Source organism: Dipodomys ordii, unplaced genomic scaffold, assembly GCF_000151885.1.
Source record: "Dipodomys ordii isolate 6190 unplaced genomic scaffold, Dord_2.0 Scaffold46, whole genome shotgun sequence".
NCBI classification, from domain to species: domain Eukaryota; kingdom Metazoa; phylum Chordata; class Mammalia; order Rodentia; family Heteromyidae; genus Dipodomys; species Dipodomys ordii.
Window position 1 is genome coordinate 7,257,879 of NW_012267262.1, and position 13,960 is coordinate 7,271,838.

Here is a 13,960-nt window from a genome sequence, read left to right on the forward strand (position 1 = left end):
CAATAAACTATGTACTTTTACATCTTTCTCCTCTCCACTCAACACTTAAAAAGCCATGTTTTATTAATCTTCATATATCCTCCAAAGAAATAATAACAGACATAAAGTGGACATTCAGTAAATATTTGTTGAGTGGATCTGAAAATTACTTTATCCATCAGAATCTGAGGAAAAAATTATCAATGAGCTTTGATGTATCCATGAACAGTAATACATAAATAAATATCATAAATGGGGTTTGTCTAACACTGTTAAAACATTCCATTCACCTTCAAAGGATGGAATCAGCCTTGAGAGTATTGCCTGAATTTACTTTTCTCCTCCCTCTTCTGCAATGAATGAGAATTGCGTTAAGGTTTCTAAAGATCCTTGAAGCCAAGCACCTCATTTTGTTTGGGGCTAATCCAAGAAATGCCAAGGTGATCCTAACTCTTTGCCTGTCTGTTGATCCTGCTGAAGCAATTACTTCCCAATTAACTGCTGAGAACTAAAATCTTGTTTCTTTAAGACGTTATTATTTTAATCATAGTTCCTTCTTCAAATGTAGCACCCCTATCAGAGAAACATGGAGAAAGAGAAACTGGTTGGAGAGGCATGTTTGGCATGTCTTTTCCTGTGATTCCTGTGTGGCACAAATTTATTTTTAACTAGTCTATTAAAAGGTACATATTCGTAGGGTGACACAGTGTTTTAATACATGTAACATTTTGTAATATGTAAGTCAGGCTAAGTACATCTATCTCTTCAAACATTTATTAAATCTTTATGGTGAACCAGTCAGATCCCTATTCTCTCTGACCTTCTGAAATGCACTCTGTATTGTTGTTACACTTGTCCTACTATATTAGAGCAGACCAGAATGTCTTGTTTCTGACTGTGATTTAGATAGATCATTGTCCATTCTTCCTATTGGTTACCCTAATTGTACTCCCTATTTCTCTGAGGTCAACTATTTATAATTCTACATGAGTGAGATCATTCTATAGTTATCTTCTTTTGTGCCTGGCCTATCTTACTTAGCATAATGGTCCCCATTTCCATTTATGCTGTCACAAATCACAGGATTTCATTTTTTTGTTTGTTTGTTGTTTTTTTTTTGGTCTGGTCGTGGGGCCTGAACTCTGGGCCTGGGCGCTGTCGCTCAGCTCTTCAGCTCAAGGCTAGCACTCTACCACTTGAGACACAGTGCCACTTCCAGCTTTTTTTTTCTGCTTATGTGGTGCTGAGGAATCGAACCCAGGGCCTCATGCATGCAAGGCAAGCGCTCTACCACTGAGCCACCTTCCCAGCCCAGGATTTCATTTTTTATGGCTGAGTAGTATTCCATTGTATGGTCCACTTTTTCTTTATACATCTTCTGTTTTATTATTTATATTAAATAATTTAATTAGTGAAGGCCTTCTTTTAATATAATGCCATGTCCTTTTTCTTATCCGTAGATTTAAGAATTTTTAATGAAAAATTTATCTGAAGAAGGAATTTTTATGTTTTATAAATCTGTATAAACATTCTCAAAATTATATAGTAAATTGTGTTTATTGCTAAAAATAAAATTACATTAAATCAGCTCTAATGTTTCAAACAAAAGATGTATAGTTTGTATCCCTATCTTCATGCAATGCTCAGCATGTAATTGGCACTCAGTAAATTTATATTGAGTAAATTACCTAACAATCTAAGCTAATAGTAATCATCATCTAATAATAAGATGTACTCTCTTCCAATTGATTATTCATTTCAAGACTTTAATATAACAAAAGTGTTTATCCCTTGTCTTTATTCACAGTAAACAGATCCGAGCTATGTTAGGCCAATTTAGTCAGGCAGAAGGCTTACTAATGAAAGCTGGAGTTCAGCCAGAGACTTTCGATGGAGTTCTTTTGGATCTTGGATGTTCCTCCATGCAACTTGATGCTCCTGAAAGAGGTTTTTCCCTTCGGAAGGATGGCCCTTTGGACATGAGGATGGATGGTGGCAGGTGAGTATTGATAAAGCATTTCTCCTTACAGAGAGACAGACAGACAGACAGACGCACACACAGACACACAAACATGCACCCACACAAATCAATTACCCCCCAAGATGGTCTGAATTTAATTTCCTTTTAAGACTAAAGAATTACCATTATACATCCATATCTAGCAATACCAGTACATAATAAATCAATTTCGTTTGTTACTCATTATAAACCTTTAACATTTCCTTGGCTTTGCAATTCTCAAAGAAATTAATTGCCATTTTTATACACAATAGTATGGAGAAATTTTGCAGTTGATTTTTTTTCAATGATATGAACTTGTCATACTAACGATATGAATAAATGTCATACTGAAACAATGGTTTTACCCTTATACATGCCTCACTCTATCTCTTATGAACTATATTTAATGCATATTAGATTATAATATTACAAAAAAAACAGTTATCCAGATGTCACCAGTTGTATGTTTTTTCCCATCTCTCCTTTTTTGTATATTAGTACTGGGGCTTTAACTCAGGACGTGGGTACTGTCCCTGCGATTTTTTGTTCAAGGACAGCAATCTACCTCTTGAGTTCCACATCTAGCTTTTTGGTGGTTAATCAGATATAAGAGTCTCATGGACCTGGTTGGCTTTGAACCATTATCCTTATATCTCAGGCTTCTGGTGGCTAGTTTAACAGGTATAAGTTACTAGTGTCCAGCTGTCATGTCTTTTTTTACTGGCACTTTGAACTTTCTCCAAAGAAATTGCAACTTATGATAGGACATTAAACATAGCCCTATGTGTGATACCTTTCATACCTGGTCTTCATTTCCACAACACTGCAGAAATAATAACACTTGTTCTCCATTATTTAAATAGAGGTTCGTAACCTGGGAACATATACAGAAATTAGTTTTTACCTGAATTAATGTTTAAAACTTGGTTTAACACATTTTTTTTTAGTACCAACTTTGGACCTGAACCTATATCAACAAAACATAACTCTGTTTTTTCTGATTCATGTTTTGACCTACCACAATCCACTTTGTCTTATGTTATTATTCATATATAGCCCTTTCCCAAGTTCTGACATTATTTCTTAACTTTGGTTGTGAGCTGTATATTTTTAGAATACCGATCTTTCTGAGTCTTATTTCTTCTGCTTTGTGCATTGTTAACATTCATAGAATGAAGAATGTCATCATAAAAGAAAATAATAAAAAATTCACTAAAAACCAATGACTACCAGTAAAGGTCAAACATTCTCTTGTTTAGAGCTCGAGGTGGTTGTTCAGAAACAATAAAAATGTCAAACAAATTTCTGTTGTGTTCCTTGCTAAAGAACATGCCTTCAGAAACACAGTGAATAAAGTATCTAATAAACAGTAGTAAAGACCCATATTTGTAATATAAACACCAGCATATTTTTGTCTGTTTAAGAATCACTGATGTTCTCATTCAAGACCTTGAAAATAAATTGCTCTGGAGAATTAAACTCTTAAGTAGATACCTAGTAGATGGACTAAGAATTGAACAATTTCTCTTAAAAAGCTGAATGAATTCTGAGTAGGTAGCATAGACTGTAAACCTATCTATGGCATTTTGGAACGGAAAATTAATTCACTTGAGTTCTTACAAACAGGAAAGTCAGAGATGCAAATATGTGTACTGCAGTTCAAATGAGGTAATAGACAGTGTTGGTCCCGAACAAAAATTTGATGTCTGATCTTGGAGAGTGATGTATCCCATAATGAAGATGGACACAGGAGCTATTTAACACTGAAATCTTAAAAAGTAATTTATTCTGTGCTGAATCCAATTTCAACAATAGCTTTAGATTATAAACATTCTAGTAAAGCAAAAAGAAATTCAAAGCTGTAAGGACTTGAAAGTTTTTGCTGGCAGTTCATAAGATGTAATAAGTTGGTAAATATCTTAATTGTTTTGCTCTTGTATGTAACCACTGTCAGTCACTAGAATCTATAGGAATGGCAATACTGCCCGGTTAAGCAAGAGGCACATCCAGAATCTTAGCTTTTTCTCCATTTGAAAACTATTCCAAAACAACCTGGTAGCTAGCCCTCAGAGTAATGTCCAGCTGCCTTGGAGCATTCTAGAAACTTCTGTACTATTATTTAGTGTTAATATAGGAATAAAAAAATTACTCTTGTTTTCCAATGTATTTTTTTACTTTTTTCATGAAAAACTTCTAAGCACACCAATATTATCTTTAAAAAAATTTTTAGTTAGAGTTACCATAATTAACAAGGTCTGTTCCAATACTCAGTGGTTTTGACAAGTTCATTTACAGATAGGTAAGGCTCAGTATGAATTTTGTCACTTATGCAAAAAATAGCACCTTGAATTTTTGAATAGGGAATATCTAAAGGACGTTAACATTCTCTGAGTATCATCTATGTGCCAGTCATTATACTATCCATGTTTAAAGTTCCATGAACCCCTACTTGTCCCAATAACTATGGGGCATAAATATTGTTACTTTAATCTCATAGTTTAAGTATGTTTGAAAGGTTTCCCAATGTGAGTAACAGGCCAGGATTCTAGTCAATCTGTCTAACCCGAAAGACCACATCTGTACCTTGGCAGACAAAGACGCCAAACTCATTGAGGTAGATACAAGGGCTAACTTACGAAGCAGTGGTCGGGGAGTGACATGCTGCCTTGATTCCTTTCTTCTACTCCCTCTACCCCAAAAAAGAAATCCTTGTATGTGGAAAGCAGAATTTGTCCTTCTCCCTCTAAGATATACAGATAGAGATTAAGGACATAGTAAAATGAGGGACGTGCCAAAGACAAGTTTTGGTTTGTTTGTTTTTCCTTGAAAGTACTAGCATGGTGGCAGTTTTGTATTTTTAAGAGGGTTTGTGGTCTCAGCCTCCTGAGTAGTTAGGATTACAGGTATGAATCACAGATGCCCAGCTCCAACAATCAATTTAATATGCCTCACATTTAGTTAAGTTCTTGAGTTGTAGGTTTGTTCAAATATCAGCAGTAGGCAAAAATAAATAATAATAAAATAAAAAATATTGAAGTAGTAATTTAAATTTAACAAACTTAAGTCCATTAAAATAATTCCCACTAAAATAGTTTCCCCATTATTTTAGTTTGAGAAAAATCTATGGAAGCAATAAATTCTGTGAGTGAAAGTTAAAGGTTAGTAAAATATTTTACCTTCCTGCTGCTATGACTTTGATGAGAGTTAGAGTGCCTTCTTGCCGTTAATGATGACTATAGAAAATGGGAAATCTTTTTCATTGTGTAAAACTTTGGCCTCTTTAAAAACCCCACATGCTCTTCTAGACTATGTGTTGTACATGTAACTTGATGTCTCTGTACTCTGAAGTTTCAACTCCAACCAATAAAAACTGACCTCAGTGACCTAATTGCCTCTTTGTGTGCATAGGTATCCTGACATGCCTACTGCTGCTGATGTTGTGAATGCTTTAGATCAGCAGGCCCTTGCATCCATCCTAAGAACATATGGGGAGGAGAAGCATGCCAGAAAAATTGCTTCAGCAATCATCCACGCACGAAGCATATACCCTATCACCAGAACCCAGCAGCTTGCCAGCATTGTTGCAGGTACTCTCACTAATTATGACAGTGTCTGAGAGGAAGAAAAGGACAGAGAGAAAGGTGTTTCTTTTTTTCTTTACTACCAGAAGGATATATTTGTATCTGAAATCATACAGGATAGTGTTCCTGTCTTCTAACGTCAAATTTCTTTGAGTTTTCAGGATTTGCTCCTCCAATATCTCTTCCCCACATTTAACTAAAAAAAAAAAACAAAAACCTGTATACTGAAGTTTGTTGATTAGTATAATAACAGAGTTTTTACATGAGGTATTTAGTCATTTGTGTCTAATAAAATGAAACATGGAATGATGAGCAAAAGAATTTCTTGATCTATCACAGTGGTTGGTATGCATCTTGTATAATATTTGACATTACCACTTTTAGTTTCACATTTCTCCATTTCAATTTTTGGGAAAAAAAGGAGAATTTCATTGCCCAACTGCTAAAATAAAATCCAGTGACTCATACATCTATTCTAAACAAGCACCTAACAAAGGATATGTGATGTATAGGTTACTCCACTTTGTGAATGCTAACAAAATCAGCCTATAGGGCTTATTGAAACATTTTGTCTTTTCTGCTGTGCCCCACCATAAACCTCTTGAACCTAACTGTAGCTAGGAGGTACTTTATTATATAGCCTTTTTGTTTGAAGCCAAAGTTGTTTCACAGCTGTGTTTCATGATGAAAGTTTTCCAAGGTAAAAATACAACTCCTACAGTATTCCAGTGGTAAAGTATCTTACTAGAGCAATTGAAATCATGAATCATTTTTATTTACCAAAAATGTGTTTCTCTACAGTGGTTCCTGTTAAGTTACTTAGTTGTTTAAAGAAGAAGTAAAAATGAGGAATATTTATGGAGCATTTCAAAAGTATCTGACAGTAGTTATATCTATCCTAATGAATACCATTAAGGTATATATAGCAATTGTTTTGTGGCATAATTAAATAATACCATATTCCCCTTAGGAATAAAATATAAGTTGATGACTAAGTGTCTAATATTCTGAACTATATTATTCAAGGCACTTTAAAATCACTGTTGAGACTTCTTCAGGCAAGTTAGATCAGAATTCTTGTTGGCAATGTGAGTGTAAAATATTTCATGGTATTTTCCCCCTAAAAGAATTTAAACTAGAATTCTGATGTGAAATTGATTGCTACCTTATGAACTTTTTTTCTTCTCCATATACAGTAACTACTTCACCATAGCCTTTAGCCATTCCTTAAGTTACTATGCATGTTGGGTTCTGTTTAACATTAGAAATAAAAGCAGTAAGAAATTAGCTTAAGAAAATATATACTTTTCTAGTACTAAAAATGAGGATTGGGACTTATTAAGCACTCTAGAGATTTTTCTAGCTGAAAATCCCATTTGAAAACAAGTCTGAAGAAATCAATACTTTGCTCAAGATTATAGCCTTACTAATGAGATATTAGTACTAATCCCATATCTAGGAAAGCATGGGGAAAATGGAGAATCTGCCTTTAAGAAACTAAAATGGGGAGTCTGCCTTTAAGAAGTTAACATTTCTGATTCTTGATCCTAATCTCTGAGGTTGGGGAAACAACTGTGTTTCATTAGGTAGAAATTCAATGATGATGTCCCATAGGAGTAATTAAGGTATTTTTAGGATGATTGTTGATGAGAAAAACACATTAGAGCTGTGGAAAAATGACAGAGTAAATGTGAGACTATTCATGTATGGGTAAGTAAAACCCCAGTATATTAAATACCATTATCTTTCTCAGTATGTGTCTATAAAGTACAATTTTCTTAATGATGATACAGTTTTATTGAAAAGAAATCCCAATTTAATCCAAATTATTAAAGTAATACATAAATGTTGTGGTACTTCTAAATTTAATAAGGCCAGGTATGGCCATACAACTAGCAATCTCAGCTTTCCATAAGAGGATGACAGTTTTATGACTGGCCTGTGGCATAATCCCGATAGTTTGTATAAAACATATACTTGAGGTATGGCTCAAATAGTAGAACACCTGGCTAGAAAATACAAAGCCCTGAGTGCAAACATTAGTACTACCATAAATAAAAATAAAAAATAAATAAAGTAAATTTTATAATCTTTTGATTGCTTATCAAAATCAATGACCTTTATTAAGAATAAAATAGCTGGCCGGGTGCCAGTGGCTCATGCCTGTAATCCTAGCTACTTAGGAGGTTGAAATCTGAGGAACACAGTTCAAAGTCAGCCTGGGCAGCAAAATTCGTCACACTCTTATCTCCAATAAACCACTAGAAAACCAGAAGTGGTGCTGTCGCTCAAACATTGGAGCACTTGCCTTGAGCTGAAGAGCACAGGGACAGCGCCCAAGCCCAGAATTCAAGCCCCACAACTGAAAAAAAAAAAGAATAAAATAATTATGAAATATATTTGGGGAGAGATGGCAATTTGACAAGCTTGATATTTAGGTACTGTATTCAAACTCTTTAGGAGTCCAGTGAACTCATTAATATATTCAAGACTATTAAGCCGATTGGGAAATATTCAGCATATAACAAAACCTGTGTTTTGATGGAAACATGAATTACTTCACTTTTCAAAAGCTAATAATCCAGTAAGACAAGTAAAACTAGCCACCATACTTGAAATTACAGTGTACTCAGTAAAATTCTGTAATAACTTCGCTAATTATGCATAATGTGTAAAAACCAAAGCCTACTAAGCACAAGAGAATTTTAGCAGGAGCACTGAAAGACAGATTTTTAGGGCTCATTGGTGAATAGAACATAGCACTTTCAACTACCATGAATTACTTTATGAATTATCAAAACAGAAATTTATTTTTTTTGTTTATTCTTCTTGCAGAGTTGACATACAGAGCAGTTTTCAAGTCACAAAACAGTCTGCAGAGCTTCACTATTCATACTATATATGATATAGATACTATTTTTAAAAAATAGCAAGGAGTTTTAATATAATTATTTAATGATAAAAAGTGTTATATATGATATTACCCCTCTAATACATATATATATATATGGAATTATAAGCTGTGTGGCATAGCTCAAGTGGTAGAGTTTCTACCTAACAAGAATATAGTCTAACAACATTAACACTGGTATACACTGGTAAATTAGAAAAACCACATTGCTTCCCAATGTTTTAGTACGTGTGTGTGTGTGTATGTGTGTGTGTGTGTGTGTGTGTTCCTGTCTTCTTAATTAAGAATGCTAAGAAGAAAAATAATGCTCTGATAAAATCCTAATATTGACAATCAATACATTCCAAAATCTTCAAACTATTTAGAAAAAAGAAAATTTATATACTTGGTTTGGGAGAAAAATGGGTATGGCCTGGATCTTGTAGAATTGATGTACATTTGATTTGTACAGAGTTGAAAATGAGGGAGATTGCAGACGTCCTATGAATTAAAAATGCCTATTTTTCTCAAAAATCTGGCTTCACGTATATCATTATTTTTCTATATTCTAATTCTCTTTTCATTCTCTGAGTACAACAAAGATAATCACCAATGAAATGCTTGTCTAACTCAATGAAAAGAACTTAGTTGTAGTTCTAGCTCTACAGCTTTCTTCATATATTGAATGTTTATAGACCTCATCTTCTTGGCCTTGAAATAATAGTTAGATAATGTTATTGTTCATTCTTTTTAAAAATTATGACTGTACTAATTATTTCTGCCTAAATCAAAAAAGTATTCCTAACATTTTAAGATTTAAATTAAATTTTCATATAGATAATTGATCCAGAGTAAAATAGATACATAATATTACCTAAATGGGAAGTGAAAGGGAGGAAAATTTCTTATATATTTGTGATTCATGTTGATTAAATGTACAGATTTATTCCGTGACTGAAACTTATGTAACCTTTATTCTGACTCATGAAGTGGTTACGTGGCCAGAGCTTAATGAATGCTTGTTGAACAAATAAATCAATAAAATGATGTTTACATTTCCAGTGAAGTGAAATGAAAATTCAGGAGAAAAAAGTGTAAATGGGAATCAATTGTACTCTGCCCTTCACTCTGAAGAGGGTAGCAAAGCAAACATCAACACTCTCAGTATGAATTAAAGCAGCTTGAGGAGCAGGAGAGAGACCTCCAAACATAGAATTAAAAACAATCATTCTTTTTCTAGGTCTGCTATGTATATGCTCTATGAATTTGAGTCAGTCACTTATCTTCTATGATCCTACTCTAGAAAATAGAACTAATTCTTTCTGTGACCATAATGAAATAGTTTGTAGAGATGTTCTTTGCAAAATTAAAATGTAAGTACACTTGTCTACAGTTTTCTCACCTAAATAGGATAATTCAGAGAGAAAACAAGTGCTCTTCACAGAACCCTGTGTGTGGTCTTCTCTGTCCTTTGCCAAGCAGTTTTATAGGTTTATCATTTCATTCTGAGCTGTTCTTCCCGTAAGTTATGTGACATTTAGGATGGGGATGAAAAGTAACCTTTTTATTCAGTGGGACATTCAATATGTAATATTGAACAGAAGTTTGTTTGGGAAATGTCCCTTGATAATCTAAGTTATGAAGTTACCATATTAGTTGAGAGTTGATTAGATTGTACAAAACTAAAATAATGATATGCCTCAATTTATATCTAAAATTATCCTCTTTTTCATGCAAAGTTTTATTAAGACAGAGAGGCTTTTTAAACAGGTGAGTAGGTAAGTAGGTAGGTAGGATGGTAAGTAGGTAGACAGACATACAGACAGATAGATATGGATTGATAGATGTATAGATAGGTAGATAGATTTATTAGCAGTCACTGCTAACAAATTTTAGTAGGAGAATAAATTTTTGTGATGAATTTTATCTATTTTTACCATCATTCTATTTAATAACCTATATACTATTACTTTGTCTTTCCCCTAAAAATACTCTTTATACCATATTGCTGTGATTCCAAAATAAAAATGAAGGTGTTAGTGTCTTTAGTTATCACCCAGATAGAAAACATATGATCAAACCTACAGTAGAATTTGGATGGTTTGCAATAGCTGTTTGCCCCTACCTATGATAATGCACTTATTCTTCTATCATATTAAATTCCTTGAATTTAAACTTTTATACACTATCTGCATTACTGAGATGGTAGCTTCTTTCCAACTAAATTATCAAATGTCATTTTATGGGTAAACTTGTTAAGAGATGTCCTAGATAAAAAAGCATCACTTAGAATAGAATGAAGTGTCAAGGAATAAAATAGAAAAAGAAAACAAAACATCTTTTTTGCATTAAAAAAAACTTAGCTAATCTCATTTGTAGTACTGAGTGAAGGCAATGTCCAACTGACCAAGGTACAACCCTAATTTAATGATAAAGGTTAGTAATGGTAACTGAGTAAATACTAGATACCATCTGAAATTATTTTTACAAATTAAACTCATTAATCTTCAGAAAAACTCATGAGACAAGTGCATTATTCTTATCCCTGTATTATAGATGAGGAAACCAAAGCATAAAGAGATTAAGAACATTGCCTTTAGTTCAACTAATTCTGGGATTGGAAGGTAAAATCTTCTGGACCCTAGGTTTTCTTTAGGTGAGGAAGCAATTCTGTAATTTGAGCTTAAGGTTCCATGCTTGCTTACATAATTAGATTGGTATTTGCCCAGTTGAGTAATCTTCTTTTTTCCTCTTGTTATTTTTAAGATAAAAAACTCACTTTTTTGCTTGGTCAACTTGGAGCATGATCCTCTATTTGTTTTCTTCCCTCCCTCCCATATCTGGAATAACTAGCAAATATTACGGTACTTAGCATTTTCTGTTGAGATGAGATCTCATGAACTCTTTACCTAGGCTGGCTTCAAACCTTGGTCCTCTTGAACACCTCCCAGCTAGCTAGGATTATAATCATAAACCACTGACACAATGCTTAGCCCCTATTCATTTAATTATGTTATACTGCCAGGTCTCTTATAATTAAAGAACTATGTTCTAATTCCTTTATAATCATGAAGACTATAAAGAACTATATCCCTTATGACAGAATGCTACAGATCAGTCTTCAAGGATATAATATACTTGTAAAGAAAAAAGTTAGGTAAACCATTCAGACTATATCCTGTCATGAACAAAAAGATGAAGCAGTGGATTTCAATTTAATACGACTGTTAATAGGCACAGGGATTGAATAGATATAACAAGCAAGGAGACATTTCAATTAAGGGTTTTAAGACAAAAAATAGTACTTATTTATGTATTTTTTAAAGTTCCTGTTACCAAGTACCTAGTAGAAGCTATTTAATTGCAGAAATAAAAGTATTGATGAACAAATAAATGATCAACTCAATAGGGTTTCAGATTAGTATGAAGAGCATAAGACAATTCAAGATCTAATCCTAGGACATAATACAGTTCCAAATTACTCAAATTTTGCATTATTTTAGCACCTATATAATAATGAAACCATGAGCTTAGTCAGATTCTTAGAACAGTAATTCACTATAACCTCATTCTATAGATTTTCCTTATTCTAGTTTAATTTTAAATGGCTTCTAGAGAGCAAAAGAAATGAAAATGCATTTATTCACCTCATTGCTTCATTTCTTAATATTTTAAGCTTCATATACTTCTGCAAGTAAAAATTAACAGTGATCTCCTTGTATTACAAATGCAGTATATTAGCAGCTTTCACACCATTACTAATTTTTAATACATTCAAACAAACAGGCCCATTTTATCCTATGTATTGGTTAAAAAAAAGAAGAATTAAAGTACAAGTTATCATGTCCAAAAGGAGCTTTACAACGTCGGTGGGGGGGAGGGGGAGGGGAGGGAAGGAGAAGGATTGGGATTGGTGGGGAGGGGAGAGGCTGGGAAGGGATGTGAAGGGTAAACCAAAGGAAGAGGCTGCAATGCTTGGTAAGAAATGTACATATTATCCTGCCCATGTAATTGTAACCCCTCTGTACAGTATGTTCACAAATAAAATAAAATTAAATTAAAAAAAAAGAAGAACTAGTTCTTATAACATTTCAAAGCCTTCAAAATTAGTGATAGATACTCATGTGGCCTCTCCATTTAAAAATCTAGACCAAGCAGTTTCATATGTCAGTTGCATTTCCATCTTTGTTTAGAGGTTTTCATGATCCAGTCTTGTCTCCATGATATGTATAATAGCATGTCTTGTTTACCCAAAAAAATATCAAGAAGTTAGCAATATGCAGTAGTAAGTACCTTTCCAAAATGATGGGGACACACATTTTTGAGTTGGTTAATATTGAAATTTGCCACTAAATATTTTATCATTGCTTAATTTTTATGCACTGTGCAGGTATTTTATGCATTGTTTGGATATTTGGTTTACTTCTAAGTGGTAGCTGTTATTAAAATTCATATAATAAATAAAGTGGGCATATTTAAGGGATGTTGGGGTCAGGGCTTCCTCTGCCCCAATTCACTATGGGATAATAATAGCGGCTATGTCTTTTATCTCCTGAAACAATGCTTTACAAAAGGTATACATAGACTTTTCGAAATCAAAAGCCTTTACTGGACAAAGCACTACCTAGTATTTACTGTCCAAAGCACTATTTCTTTAGAAATTTAGTGAGATAGAGCAGGTAGAAATGTAAATGATGGGAGGAGGGGGAAGTTCAGTATTGTATTTGGATTTGGGAAGATATTTATAATTTATAAATCAATTATATATATATATATATTAGAGAATTTTATCATGCAGTCTTCAGTCAGCTCGAACCTGTTTCAATAAAAATGATATTATCCAACTTCTACCTTCCAAAAGGTTTAGTTCTGTGTAAGAGGTTTTTTTAAAAATCCTCTTATACTACAATGGAGTATTTTATTGTAGGTAACTGTGCTAAAGAAAATAAGTAACTATCTTGGAATTCAAAGATTAATTTTGACCTCATAAAGGAAGACAAGCATTGTTAAATACATTTAAATACATTTTCATATTCTTTTCACCAAACTTTAGGAAGTAAAAGTGGCCCAACTCTGCAAATATATTGCATGAAATAGACTATTTCTCAACATTACAAATAAAATATTATATTATGAGTTTTAAATATGTTCATACTTCCTGTTTAGACTTCTGGTTTTCTTTTCACACCACCTTGCAAATAAGTCTTAATCATGCCTGATTTGGTAGTTAAACTAATATTAGCCATCTAAATACATGATTCAGTTTGAGTTATCCCAGCTATCCTCAGCAAATTAAGACGAGTATATGTAGTTTTATTGAAGAATGTATAAAAAATCCAATCTTTCATTTTAATTCAAGTTTCTTACTTCACCACTTTACTTCTTTTCAAACCTATTTGATTTTTTTAAAGCTATTGTATGAGGATTTGTAAACCTCAGCCACCTGTAGTGGGATCATATTATTATCAGATTTAACCTGGTAGGAGCTGAGGATTACATGAGATGCTG

The 13,960-nt window shown here is 33.2% G+C and overlaps 1 protein-coding gene across 5 annotated transcripts in view; it reads left to right on the forward strand.

Moving 5' to 3' along the window:
• Positions 1-13,960, forward strand: part of Mettl15 (methyltransferase like 15) — a 159,921-nt gene that overhangs the window by 102,449 nt on the left and 43,512 nt on the right. For all 5 annotated transcript variants that reach the window (XM_013019680.1, XM_013019679.1, XM_013019682.1 and 2 more), the window contains 2 exons: positions 1,787-1,978; positions 5,390-5,568. In XM_013019680.1, the coding sequence (XP_012875134.1) occupies positions 1,787-1,978; positions 5,390-5,568 (371 nt within the window). The remainder of the gene's footprint in view (positions 1-1,786; positions 1,979-5,389; positions 5,569-13,960) is intronic.